The 11540-nt window shown below is 53.1% G+C and overlaps 5 protein-coding genes across 5 annotated transcripts; 2 read left to right on the top strand and 3 right to left on the bottom strand.

The window, feature by feature from the left end:
- The first annotated feature begins 33 nt into the window (after window positions 1-33).
- HD553DRAFT_291858 (Ribophorin I) lies at window positions 34-2358 on the top strand. The gene is made up of 6 exons (XM_046178387.1): window positions 34-384; window positions 466-666; window positions 751-1041; window positions 1120-1506; window positions 1592-1730; window positions 1809-2358. Exons 1-6 carry the CDS (start codon window positions 98-100, stop codon window positions 1956-1958), a joined length of 1455 nt encoding a protein of 484 aa, XP_046039719.1. The 5' UTR covers window positions 34-97; the 3' UTR covers window positions 1959-2358.
- A 302-nt stretch (window positions 2359-2660) lies between these two features.
- On the bottom strand, window positions 2661-5494 carry HD553DRAFT_347669 (uncharacterized protein). Its single transcript, XM_046183315.1, has 3 exons — window positions 4843-5494; window positions 3165-4725; window positions 2661-3096 (listed from the first exon to the last, which is right to left on the bottom strand). The coding sequence occupies exons 1-3, from the start codon at window positions 5419-5421 to the stop codon at window positions 3056-3058; spliced, it is 2181 nt and encodes a 726-aa protein (XP_046039718.1). The 5' UTR covers window positions 5422-5494; the 3' UTR covers window positions 2661-3055.
- Window positions 5495-5798: 304 nt separating this feature from the next.
- On the top strand, window positions 5799-7813 carry HD553DRAFT_304546 (rab-GTPase-TBC domain-containing protein). The gene is made up of 9 exons (XM_046179027.1): window positions 5799-6039; window positions 6142-6271; window positions 6417-6524; window positions 6665-6712; window positions 6818-6957; window positions 7027-7117; window positions 7203-7260; window positions 7344-7433; window positions 7514-7813. The coding sequence occupies exons 1-9, from the start codon at window positions 5872-5874 to the stop codon at window positions 7641-7643; spliced, it is 963 nt and encodes a 320-aa protein (XP_046039717.1). The 5' UTR covers window positions 5799-5871; the 3' UTR covers window positions 7644-7813.
- HD553DRAFT_304544 (uncharacterized protein) lies at window positions 7814-8887 on the bottom strand. Its single transcript, XM_046179026.1, has 6 exons — window positions 8730-8887; window positions 8641-8667; window positions 8495-8581; window positions 8099-8428; window positions 7973-8025; window positions 7814-7909 (listed from the first exon to the last, which is right to left on the bottom strand). The coding sequence occupies exons 1-6, from the start codon at window positions 8846-8848 to the stop codon at window positions 7887-7889; spliced, it is 639 nt and encodes a 212-aa protein (XP_046039716.1). The 5' UTR covers window positions 8849-8887; the 3' UTR covers window positions 7814-7886.
- Window positions 8888-9043: 156 nt separating this feature from the next.
- Window positions 9044-11135, bottom strand: HD553DRAFT_100295 (uncharacterized protein). Its single transcript, XM_046176361.1, has 3 exons — window positions 9627-11135; window positions 9442-9557; window positions 9044-9368 (listed from the first exon to the last, which is right to left on the bottom strand). The coding sequence occupies exons 1-3, from the start codon at window positions 10860-10862 to the stop codon at window positions 9197-9199; spliced, it is 1524 nt and encodes a 507-aa protein (XP_046039715.1). The 5' UTR covers window positions 10863-11135; the 3' UTR covers window positions 9044-9196.
- Between the last annotated feature and the right edge of the window lie 405 nt (window positions 11136-11540).

The following is an 11540-nucleotide window of genomic DNA, read 5'->3' as shown; positions in this document are numbered from 1 at the left end:
CTATACAGTATATACAGCTTGCTATCTGGGTGTAATATGTGATCAATATTACCTCACGAGCTAGCCTTCTAAACGTGGTGTAGAGACTGTCTCCGCAATGCGTCTCCCCACTCTACTCTCGCTCCCGCTACTATCGCTAGCAACGCTCGTCGTCGAAGCGTTCCCCAAATCATACCAGAACGATGCCATCTCCCGGTCTGTCGAGCTCGGTGGAAGCGTGACAACAGTGACGAGCACGATCACTGCCAGGTCCATAGCGGATCAGCCGGGAGATTACGTCTTGCCGCTGGCGGGGAAGACGGGGAAGGTGCCTATCGCTTGGGAGGTCAGCGTTAATAGAAACAAGCTGGGGCAGATTGCTACGAGTATCGATCCGGAGACCGGGTGAGTAGGCAGGTTGGCAAAGCAACTGGGCGGGAAAAAGAGCTAAACTTCATGCATGATCGTTTCTCTGCGGAATGGTAGCGCCCAGGTCGTCTACATCCCGGCGAATCTGACACAAAAGGACCAGTTGGCCTCGATCATATTGACCGAGTACCTGGCGTATCAGTCGAAACCTCTCCCAGAGATCATCGGCCAGGACGAAGCTCAGTACCTCCAGTTCTCTTCAGAGACGACTTTCCCCGAGACGGCGTACCATACCAAGAAGATGACTATCAAGTACCGGTAAGTTTTTTGCCGTCCTGTATTGACAAAGGAACTCTGCCATCGAATCGCCAATACTGATCCTGCCGCTCGCAATCATGCCAGTGCTCCCCGCAAGATCGTTTCTCACTCCAAAACCCCCAACTCCTACCTCCCTTCGGAATCCACCTCTAAACCGTACAAACTCGCCGGCTCTTCTCTCAACCTCGGTCCCTTTCACAACGTCCCCGCTAGCATCAAGACGGTCGGATTCAAGCAGTCTCCTTTGACGATCCATTATGACACGTCGGAACCGGTGCTGGCAATCAAGACGTTGCAGAGGTTTGCAGAGGTCGGGATGTGGGGAGGGAATTTGAACATGGAGGACAAGATCACTCTGTTCAACGCCGGACCGAAGTGAGTTCATCATTTCGCGCTGCCGACTTGCAATCGATTCCGGCATCCACTGACCTGAAAACGATCCGGCCGTCACAGACTCCGAGGCTTCTTTTCTCGTCTCGACTTCCAATCCGCTCGGTTCCGACCTACCTTCCCTGCCCAGATCCTCCGCGAGATCACCTACCCAATCCCGGAAGGAGCTTCCTCTCCCTATTATTACGACTCTATCGGGAACATCTCTACCTCGCACTTCCGACCTTCTTCCAGAGCGGGTCTCCCGGCGATCTTGGAGATTCAGCCTAGGTTCCCGCTTCTGGGAGGCTGGAGTTTCGAGTTTACCGTCGGGTGGGACCTCAACCTAGGAAGTTGGATGAAGACCGTCGGCGGGGACAAGAAGATGCTGGCTGTGCCGTTCATGACAGGGTTGAAGGGAGTTGTTGTGGACGAGGCCGAGTTGATCGTCACCTTGCCCGAGGGCGCCAAGTCAGTCCTAATCACCGTCGAAAGCATACGGTACCTGGGGATGATCAACCTTGCTGATGTCTTTGTATTTATTTGCGATATGCAGGAACGTCGAAGTTGTAGCGCCTTTCCCTGTGGCCGCTGTCGAGCATTCGGTGCACAAAACCTACCTCGACTCTACCGGTCGACCTAGGATCACCATCAAGAAAGCTCTGGCGTCTGAGAGCAACGAGCAGAACATTTACGTGAGCCTTTCCTACTCCCTTTCCCCAGTGAACTCGGTACGGCGCAGCTGATCTCATATCATCCGACCCGCTTTATAGATTACGTACACCTATCCCTTCTACGCGTCCTTGCAAAAGCCAGCCGTCGTCACCCTGGCTTCCTTGACGTTCTTTGCAATTTACTGGATCGTCAAGAGATTGGACATGCGGATTGCAAGCGCTAGCGTTGTCAAGACCAAGACTGAGTAAGGGAATATTAGATGTTTCAGTGCGATGCCGATCTAGGCGTATGAGATATACATGCGATTTGAAGGACACGCTGAGATTTGGAGCTTGGAATATGATGAGCGTGCATGAGGAACATGGTAAAGACGAACATTTAGCAGACGAATAGAAGCCAGACAACGCACTTGAAGCTTATGGCGCTACTGAGAGCCTCGGCTTGGATAGCAAGACATAGATTGCTTGCATCATGAACAACGAGCGATACGGAAACGATATATTTCCTTTCGTTGCCTTGATTCTAGCCAGACGGCACCCGCTTGCTCGTCAATTGCAAGGCTTTGCAAGGCGCTAACAGTACCGATTTGGGCGTCGTTGTCGCTGAGGTCTTATCGTCCATTCAGACTTAAGCTGGAGTCGATATTAATTGCGTAGGAACTTGTTTGAAAATGGAGCCGAAACTCTGGCTCGTCCTCGGAGGTCCCGTCGCGGCGCTCTGTCAAATGATCTCGCTCAAATGGTACCTGGGATTGAAGTGAATCCCAAAACTTGCCGTGGCCTTCAAGGGTGAAAATAGCCCTTACCATCATGGTCAAGTCATCAATATCAAGTTTGACCTCAAGATCGTTGCAATGGCTCTCAACCCGGGATCACTTTATGGATCTATCAAACAACCATGGAAGCTTGGGCTATCGAGCTGTTTGAAGGAGATTTGGCACACTGGAAGGTCACCTTGCCTGCGATCAGGGAGGTCTTCAAAAAGGTGATAGGAAGATACTCATCTGGGTCCCAGGAACACAAGGACATTGCTGCTCAGCTGTGTCTTGATGTTCAATACAAATACAAGTGAAGGAACCATGTCTCGTGAAGGTATACATGAGACTCCTCACTTCACAGCCCGATATCCTCAGGACCGGTTCCGACCGCGATGAATGATGACAAGCTCGGAACCAGGACCGATGGTATCTCAATCGAGGTATCGGTCCCGATTGACAAGGTCCAAGGCAATGGCGAATGGCATTGGAAGCTGCAGACGGTCACAGCCGATGTCATCGCGTCAACGAATTCCATTGATCGTGGAATAGGGTCGGGTACATGAATGCCGCAGACCACGCTAAGAAAAATCACAGAGATAGCGGATCGTCATCCTCGTCGTCCAGATATACTGCGTATCACAACAGGTCGAGTTTAGCATGGCTGTCGAGATGGAATCGTCCTGACACACCGACCTACCTGGTATAGTGACCGGGCCCAGAACCGTTGGTATTCGATTCCTGGCCCGTTTCTTTGCGCTGGTACTACTAAGTGGGGTATGTTTTGACCGTTTTGATATGCTTCTCGGCTGTGGCGTCGGGGTCATATGTTCCGCTACCGTTGCTGTTGAGATTGGATCTGATGGCATACTCATCACTGGCGTATCCATCGAGATCGTCACCGTCGTTGTATCGGAGGTGTCGCCTCCAGATATAGATGTCGGTTGCGTATGAACCGTGTCGTTCGGTTCGCCAGGCTTCACATCCTCTCCTCCTATCTTGTCCGCGTCCTCTTCAAATAAACTATGGCCCCGGCCTGCATTACCGCGCGATCCAAATTCCCTCATCTGACCCGTGTTTCCCGCCACATGCGACCTCAGCCGCGCTGAGGGGCGATAAGAGATAAACGGAGTTGGACTTTCCTCTTCGATCGGATGGGATCCTGATCGGCTGGGACGGGGTAGGTTGGGAAGATGACCCACTGGCGCATGCGTGTTTCGTCTACCAGAACGGGTCGTCACCATAGGAGCGGTGGTAGCGGGACTGCTTTTTGCGACAATGCTGCTGGCAGACTGACGGATTCGAGCAGACTTCTCCCTCGCATCCGGATGTAATCTTTCTACTCGTCTCTTCTTCCCCTTTCCAGAATCTTCCTGCCGAGCAGGACTACTTGCACTCTGTCCGATCATGATCGTGCCGCCGTCTCCCTCTGCCACCTGATCGGTCGCTTCCGCTTCTGAGGCGACGTGTCTGCCAACACTTTTCCTCTTGAGCGACCTGCTCGCGCACCTTCCCAAACCCAAACCTGCTGTAGGACTGCTATCATTGCCTCCTCCACAAGGAAGATCGATACCGGTAGCAGCATTGACACCCGTGCTAGCCCTGGTCCTGGATTCAATGACCTGGGACGATCGGGACCTCGAGGAAGAAGCAACCGGAACTTCTACCTCCAAAGTCCAGCTTCCAGAAGCCAGAGGTAGGGGTAGAGTCGGCTTGATATCCTCAATCTCTTCATTCACAGTGGGCTGCGCGGTTCCGGTTTCCCCGATCTGCACCGTACTCCCTGGAGCGGAAGGGACGAAATCTTGTCTGGCCGGTCCCGATTCTCGGTCTCGCTCTTCCTCTGGGTCTTCTTCGCGATCCTTCTGCTGTAGGCTCTGCTCCTGTTCACCTTCATCCCCTTTCTCTGGTGCGTCAACGCTCTCAACCATCAATTCAACCCCCGTACATTTCAATCCTCCAGGTTTCCCATTTCTACGAACGCCCTCACTGAACTCGGCCATACACGACCTCTCGACCCCCCGATCCAGCGGGGTCAACGGCGTTCGGGAGCGGGAAGACCTGACCGACGTTGTCGCCTCTTCAGCTGGTGCAGACGTAGATAAGACTGGAAGCATGGGTTGAGATAGACGTTGCGTCGAGGTTCGGTTTGATGTGGATGTGGGTATCATTGGTGATGGTCCGGAAGGCTGACTATCAGGCAGGGTCTCAGTTTGAGTAGGGGTTTCTGCTCCAGCTCGACTCTGGGTTTGGATCAAAGTCTGTTTCCTCAAGAAAGGACAAAGGCAAAAGTAGAATTCGGATCAGCCCGAATCAATGGTATGATGCGCCAACGTAGTCGGTGAAAGTGGTCGAGCGGGACTTGGAGCAGAGCTTACGGTTTCAACATGACGATGGTGATCGTGCATCAGATCCGGGTCGATATCTTCTCTATCGAATCGCTGACCATCCTGTTCCTTTTCATCCACCTGCATCGTTTCCGAAGACCCCATCATCGCCTCGAACCGTTTATCCGCGACCTCGACGTCCTTCTCCAAACTCTGGGTCCATCCGACTGCCAACCTCTTCAACGTGTCCTTGAACTGCTCTATCAACCTCCGTTGTTGATCCTCGTGTGCCGTTTTGAGCAGGCTCAACTCTCCTTCGACCTTGTTCCTCGCGTCCAACTCGGCCTTGGATTTGACCCCCTTGACCTCCTTTTCCAGCACCTTGACCTTGTCCTCCTTGTCCTTCAGCTTCCCCTTCAAGCCCTTGATTTCGAGCTCGAGCTTCTCCTTGACTTTCAGCCCTTTGATACGTTCAGTCTCCAGCTTGTCCTCCAACGCCTGGTTCTTCCTCACGCTCTCCGAATGAGCTTGGGTCTTGCTGGTGAGCTGTTGTTCCAGCTGTTGTAGCGTCGCCGTGAGGTGGTCGTTGGCGGTGACGAGCCCTTGGACCTCGGCTACAAGGCCGGACATGGTGGTGAGAGATTCAACGAATAGATGAGTTGTATATATAGGAGAGATCGAGAGAGCAGGTGGTAACTAAAATGTTGCAGATGATGTATGGCATGTATGGATCGATGAGGATGGTAATCAGGGCGCTCTATCGAGGTCGCCGAGCCTAGGAGACGCGTTTGGTGAATTGTCCCCTTTCGCTAATTTTCTGCCATCTTTAGCGTTTTTATGGCATAAAATACGGGAATCGCGTCATGAGGGTGACGTAAAAACGCTAAATATCTGATATCGGCGCGTGTTGTGTTTGTTGTGTTTGTCGCTGTCGAGAAGGGGATCCTGGATTCGTCAACGACCTCGTCTCTAGCATCTCTAGATCTCTATATTCTATTCGACTTTATGGTAAATGATATCAACGAATCGTCTTACAATCTTTGCAAGCCAGCTTCACCTCCTTCATAGCGACCTGTCATAATGTCTGATAGACAGATCAAAGCTCGTTTCCTCGAGATCCTCAACCCATCATCAACATCGACGTCCACAACTCATCAGAGCTCGGCACGGATAAAGACGTCGTCCGATATCTCTGATCAAGCTAAACGGCTACGCCGACTCGTGCTTACCGCTGGGATACCCGATGAGGCGAGTTACACCGTGGTCTCTCGTGATTTCTTGACACTCGAGCCGCATTGCGCTGATATGATTACGATCGTCGTCCTCATCCTTCAAACACCGAATATACAGCCCAACTTGCCCCCATCTCAACCATCTATAAGAGCCCGGGTCTGGAAACTCCTCTTACACGTTGATCACCTCGATTCGGCCGACTACTTACGGCTTGTAGATAAAGGTCCATCTGGAGTTAGTACGAAAAGTGAGTGTAGTCTTTCTTCCCTGGTCCTCGAGTTCGGTTCTTCTCGCCCCTAAACCCTTTCTGACAACCGTTTATATCGTGTGCATCTGTTCTTCTTATGTCCTCTTCTTCCTACTATAAACCCATTGGTCGATCAACCCGGTAGTCAAGAACGATACATTCCGGACCCTAGCAACAGATACCGACTTCAAAGGAAAAGTACGGGAAGACATGTTGATCAGGCTCTTGGAGGCTTTCGTCTGGAGGTCTCAAGGTGCGTTCGAGATATCGCTGTCTTGGTTGCTATTCTCAATGCGCCAGCTTCAGATATCGACGGCGTAGGCTGACATGAAACGGTGATTGTGCAAATGGGAAATGCATGGTGGATCCGTCTCGTCATTTGGGACGGTGCAGAAAAAGCGCTTGAGATGGAAGGCGGATTAGATTTCTCTTACGTACAGGGTGGGTTCTTCAATTCATCAGGCGTAAGAGGATCTCTTTGACGAACACCCCAACCTTGCTTGGACCTCGATACATCTCGCCCTACCTGAATTTATGCTTCACCAGGGATGAACGTCCTCTCCGCCCCGTTCCTGTATACCCTACCTACGCAGGTCGAAGCCTTTGCCTGTTTCTCGACCTTCATCGAAACATCCTGTCCGCAGTACGTGCAGAGGGATCTTCGAGGCGTACATCGCGGTTTGGAGGTGACTTCTTGATTTCCGTTCAACGTGGCGGGACTTGACTGAATATATCGTTCTTGGGGTCGTTTTCAGCTGCTAGACAAGTGTCTCGAAGTGGCCGACCCTGAACTTTACGCACACTTGAGATCGAAGAGTTTGTCCGCCGAATTGTACGCTTTCCCATGTGAGTGCGCCTTCGCTCCGAAGGCAGATCTCTTCGCAGTTATTGGAATAATTGACACTGACTTGCTCTCTGTCCTCGCTGACAGCCGCCTTGACGCTCTGCGCTTGTACGCCCCCGCTTGATCAGGTCCTCAAGCTATGGGAGTGGGTCTTGACGCAACTTCTCGCCTTGGCAACGGATCATCCTCCCACTGACGTGCACTCACACAAATCGCCCCACGTACTAGCTTTCTTCTTGCCTTTGGCGTCCATCTGAATATCCTCTGCGTGATCGCGCAGTTATTGATGATGCGGCAAGAATTGATGGAAAGCCCTTCGTAAGCCCCCCTTTCGACTCAGTTACTTCCTCCGGCCGATTCTGACCTAAACATCAATTTACGCTCTTCTTCTTGTATAGACCGATGAAATTGCTTCGTATCTTCCCTCCCCTACAAGCCAACTCAATCATCGGGATCACCCTCGCGCTGGCCAAAGATCTCCCGGAAGACCTCTACAAGGAGCTTGTCCGGCATCCCGTCAGTGGGTGATCGACAATAATGCTAGCTCTGGGGAGCGCTCGGGATGTCACATTGCGACACAGCTGGGACCCCTTGACGAAGCAGGGAAATGACGACCTCTTACGATATGCTTATGACCAGTCAGATTTGGAATGTGATGACACTTTATGACTTTTATTCGAATACACTTTTGCAGTTACATAAGAGACGGTCGCAGCTCATGTCAAAAAGGCCGATTTCGAGAGATCTCGTGCGATTGAAGATCGACTCCGGCTACCAGTACTCAGTTCCCCTCGCTGTGAAAGTCCTTGATCAGCAAACATTCCTGCATAGCATTCAGTCTGCTGTATTGAACTTACCGCCCTTCATCTTGCCAGTGATGCCTTTATGAACCCAACCGCCATAAAAGTCGCTAGTGTCGCACAAACAGCGAAAATCAGCCCATCACATTCCGTGTGCTCAATACGTGGTACGGCACGACCTACCCTTCCTGAGGCTTGACCACCTCTCCGTCAACTTCACACTTCCACCCAGCCCGAGTGGATCCTCTATCAATCGTCTGGCCCGAACTGGCGTAGAAACAGTAATAATCCTTGATCGGCACGAATCGCTGTGTGGGGTTCTCGTACGTCCAGATCCGGTTTTCGATCTTAGGGACAGAGGCCGGCCCGGACGCGTCGGATGAGGATGTAGGAGGTTTGAAGGTAAAGTACGAGGCTACACCCTTCCACTCGCAGAACGTATGTTTCGCGGTCTTTTGGAACAGTTCGGGTCGCTGTATCGAGGTGGGAGGAAGGTAATACGTTGGGGGGTGGCTATAGAGAAAAACATCGATATCAGCGCCTATCGGATCGACCAAGCTGGTACCATGTCTCGCTTACCTAGTTTCAAGGACTCGATACCCTTCTTTGGTATCCGCGATGACAGTCTCGATTCCCCCCTGATCCACCCAGATTACCCGAAGATGGCTAGATGTACGAGATGAGCGCTTAGAATCTGCTCTTTTGTAGCGTGAAGCACGGCATACCGGTCAGTCTTCTCTAATGCGGGAGGCCTAAGCGATAGCTGCAGTCAGCTTGATGTACCTCGTCTCCCGTACGACCCAAACTCACTGACCGAGGGTAATCCCAGACGTTCTCTTCCTTTCCTACGGTTGACGACATGCTGCGGCGAGGGCGGTACTGTACGAGGACTCTGGTGGGAAGACTGGCGGTGCGGAATTTCGGGACGATCATACGACGTCTCTTTGCCTGCGATACCTTTCAGGATGGTAGCACGGAGCATAGAGTACGCAGGACATGTTTGATGTCGCAGGGTTGAGACGAGCTACACGAGCCCATGTCGATCGTCCCCGTCCCCGCTCGATCGGTCGCTTTTGGCGCCGATCGCCGATGCCGTAAGATGCGCCGGGGTGATGACGAAGCGCTGGCCGAGGTAAGGGATACATCTGAATTCTGATATTCTCATCGATACATGGCAGAGAAACTCGCAAAGCAAACATGGTCGTAAACGAGGTCGTAATCATGCGCTATATGGCAAACCCGTATGCGTATATGCAGAAGGATGGAACTAAGGCATTTCCATCAAGCCATAGTCGTGTCGTGATCTTGGGTGGAGGCGGTAGCCTCGGTGCTGTGAACGGCTTGAGCTTCTGGAAGATTTCCGTCTGGAGTCGAAGTGGGTCCGGAAGCGTCAGCCTGGGTGGTCGGAGGAGTCTCCGTGTTGGAAGCCGTCTTGACGCCCGCTTGCCGGCAACTAGACAGATGAAGTAGACCTTGAATCAGTACAAGCTTACTTCGGGATTGTTGCTATCGCGGCTAAGACTTACGCGGGACAACTGTTCCTACCGGTCTCCAACCATCGGTCGATGCATTCGACGTGGAAAGCATGCTTGCAGGTCATCACTCGGCAATCTTCCTCAGGTTCATAGTCAGACAAACAGACCTGCATAATCAATCCATCAAGATCAGCGCTTGAAACGAACACAGCCGATCTACCCCGAGTGCAACGTACCAAACATCGGTCGAGGCACATGTCGTGCACCTGACCCGTCTTGACGGCACTCTCGATCTCGGATCCCTTGATAACCTTCAAACCCGCCTTGGCAATATCGTCCTTGGTCGCCACCGGAGGCTTGTGCTGTCCCATAGCCTCGGCCAGCGCCCAGAGATCGTCGTGGTTCAACTCCCCAGTGAACAGATGCGGTATCGTCAGGATCGGATGGCCCGCCGGGTAATTCCCACCGACGACCCAGATGACATAGTTGTTGGTCACGAAAGCCGCAGCTCGCGCAGCCGCCTGGGCTCGAGCTTGAGCTTGGGCTTCAGCTTGCCTAGCACGTTGCCCATCACGATGAACCAGAGCGCGCATGGCTCGCATCAACCGATTCCTATGCTCCGGTGGAACATCGATGTCAGGAGAAGTGGCATCTGTGATGTCGGGTGTGGTAGTATTCGGCTCGGCAGTCTCGGTATCGGTGGTCGTAATCGTAGGAATGGGTGTTTCCGTAGGCGCATCGGCTGTGACACCGGTAGTTGTGGCAGCAGAGGCTGCAGGGGCAGGCGCAGGATCATCCTGTGTATGATCCTGCATGTCTGCAGCATCGCTGAACGGGAACTGACTCTGTCCAGCGTTCTGTGAATTAATGGTGTTGATATCTCGGTTGATGGATCGGACCCCGACGATGACGGCCGGGATCAGAGATGTAGGCGCGGCGGGCTCGCCAGGAGCAGGAGCTGTAGTTGGGGGAGGCTGGTCACGTGCTGGAAACTGAAACATGCGGAAAAAGCTGAGACGGCTGGGTTCTCCAGTAGGGTTCTCGTCCGATGCGGCCGATTCGCTCGAATGAACGCTTCCTTGATCCTCGTCCACTTCCATAGCAACGGGCGCAGACTCCATTTCCGCTGACTGAGTGGGTCGACCGACTTGTTCAGAAGACGTCTCGGCGACGTCGGCAGGGTTCGAAGGTCCTTGTGGTTGCGCAGTCGAGCCAGACAGGGCTGAAGCCTGCGTATTTGGCGCTGCTTGTAGCGTAGGATCACCGTTAAACTCTCGCAAGGTCCGGATCAGACTGTACTGCATATTGTTCAGGAACTCTTCGAAGCTGGATTCCTCAGCATTGGGCAAAATGGTAGCGAGGCCGGGCTGATCGCCCTCTCCGGCTGCTTGGGCATCTGCAGAGGTGCCGCTTTCTCCACCTGATGCCGGTAAGCTAGTATTCAATTCGTTCCCGCTCATTGCACGTTGCATGTAAGAACGGAGCACATGTTCGAGGCCGTTTTCCTCATTGGCGGGAGGCGCAGCATTGGCGTTCGAGTTCTGCAGCCGTCTACGAAGAGATGCGAGAGCCGCTCGAGGACCGTTGGACGGAGCAGTCGCGGTGCTACCGGTAGCCGAAGTAGGCGCCGCATCTGCGCCTCCGGGAAGTGCGAGCAGGGAAGAAGCCGTAGCAGCCGTAGCAACGCTTTTGACGTACAGAGCGACTCAATCAGAAGGGGAAAACGCAGCAAGCTAGACATTCGAGCCACTCACCTCAGGAGCCCAGCTAGCATTCTGGCTTGTTCCGCAAAATTGGGAGGCTCAGAGTCCGGACTGCTTCTATATCTACCCCAGATCCCTCCTCGTCCGAAACGACCCGATCGTCCCTCCCGCGGGGTAGCGGTACTCGGCTGATCCCCCTCGGAAACTCGTCGTGGCGTATCAGGTCTGATAGGTCTGCTAGAGCTCGATTCGGCCGCTGTCTCCTCGTCGGGGGCCGCAGCAGAAGCAGTAGCAGTAGCCGCAGAAGCGGTAGCATTCACGTCCGTAGCAGATTGCGCTCTGATTGGGCCTTGACTCCTAGGCGGTACCGTGGTCGATAACGGGCTTTCAGCCCTAGCCGGCGAGTCCCCAGCGTTGCTTCCCTCCCGGGAAGCCGGGATCGAAGTC

This window comes from Filobasidium floriforme (assembly GCF_021052385.1).
Source record: "Filobasidium floriforme strain CBS 6241 chromosome Unknown HD553scaffold_2, whole genome shotgun sequence".
Classification (NCBI taxonomy): Eukaryota; Fungi; Basidiomycota; class Tremellomycetes; order Filobasidiales; family Filobasidiaceae; genus Filobasidium; species Filobasidium floriforme.
Note: the sequence above shows the minus strand (reverse complement) of the source record. Positions and strands in the feature narration are given on the sequence as shown.

What these genes read in the sequence shown, in the direction of transcription:
- HD553DRAFT_291858 (XM_046178387.1), top strand. Translation starts at nt 98, where the DNA reads ATGCGTCTCCCCACTCTACTCTCGCTCCCGCTACTATCGCTAGCAACG. An exon ending in AGTATCGATCCGGAGACCGG is followed by an intron (nt 385 to 465) that starts GTGAGTAGGCAG and finishes GCGGAATGGTAG; the next exon opens with CGCCCAGGTCGTCTACATCC. An exon ending in GCAACGAGCAGAACATTTAC is followed by an intron (nt 1,731 to 1,808) that starts GTGAGCCTTTCC and finishes CCCGCTTTATAG; the next exon opens with ATTACGTACACCTATCCCTT.
- HD553DRAFT_347669 (XM_046183315.1), bottom strand. Translation starts at nt 5,421, where the DNA reads ATGTCCGGCCTTGTAGCCGAGGTCCAAGGGCTCGTCACCGCCAACGAC. An exon ending in ACCATCGTCATGTTGAAACC is followed by an intron (nt 4,726 to 4,842) that starts GTAAGCTCTGCT and finishes TTGAGGAAACAG; the next exon opens with ACTTTGATCCAAACCCAGAG. An exon ending in GGGCCCGGTCACTATACCAG is followed by an intron (nt 3,097 to 3,164) that starts GTAGGTCGGTGT and finishes TGTGATACGCAG; the next exon opens with TATATCTGGACGACGAGGAT.
- HD553DRAFT_304546 (XM_046179027.1), top strand. Translation starts at nt 5,872, where the DNA reads ATGTCTGATAGACAGATCAAAGCTCGTTTCCTCGAGATCCTCAACCCA. An exon ending in TTTCGTCTGGAGGTCTCAAG is followed by an intron (nt 6,525 to 6,664) that starts GTGCGTTCGAGA and finishes GGGACGGTGCAG; the next exon opens with AAAAAGCGCTTGAGATGGAA. An exon ending in GAATTGATGGAAAGCCCTTC is followed by an intron (nt 7,434 to 7,513) that starts GTAAGCCCCCCT and finishes CTTCTTGTATAG; the next exon opens with ACCGATGAAATTGCTTCGTA.
- HD553DRAFT_304544 (XM_046179026.1), bottom strand. Translation starts at nt 8,848, where the DNA reads ATGATCGTCCCGAAATTCCGCACCGCCAGTCTTCCCACCAGAGTCCTC. An exon ending in GTGGTCAAGCCTCAGGAAGG is followed by an intron (nt 8,026 to 8,098) that starts GTAGGTCGTGCC and finishes GTGCGACACTAG; the next exon opens with CGACTTTTATGGCGGTTGGG. An exon ending in CACTGGCAAGATGAAGGGCG is followed by an intron (nt 7,910 to 7,972) that starts GTAAGTTCAATA and finishes GGACTTTCACAG; the next exon opens with CGAGGGGAACTGAGTACTGG.
- HD553DRAFT_100295 (XM_046176361.1), bottom strand. Translation starts at nt 10,862, where the DNA reads ATGCAACGTGCAATGAGCGGGAACGAATTGAATACTAGCTTACCGGCA. An exon ending in TGTGCCTCGACCGATGTTTG is followed by an intron (nt 9,558 to 9,626) that starts GTACGTTGCACT and finishes TTGATTATGCAG; the next exon opens with GTCTGTTTGTCTGACTATGA. An exon ending in GGTAGGAACAGTTGTCCCGC is followed by an intron (nt 9,369 to 9,441) that starts GTAAGTCTTAGC and finishes TCATCTGTCTAG; the next exon opens with TTGCCGGCAAGCGGGCGTCA.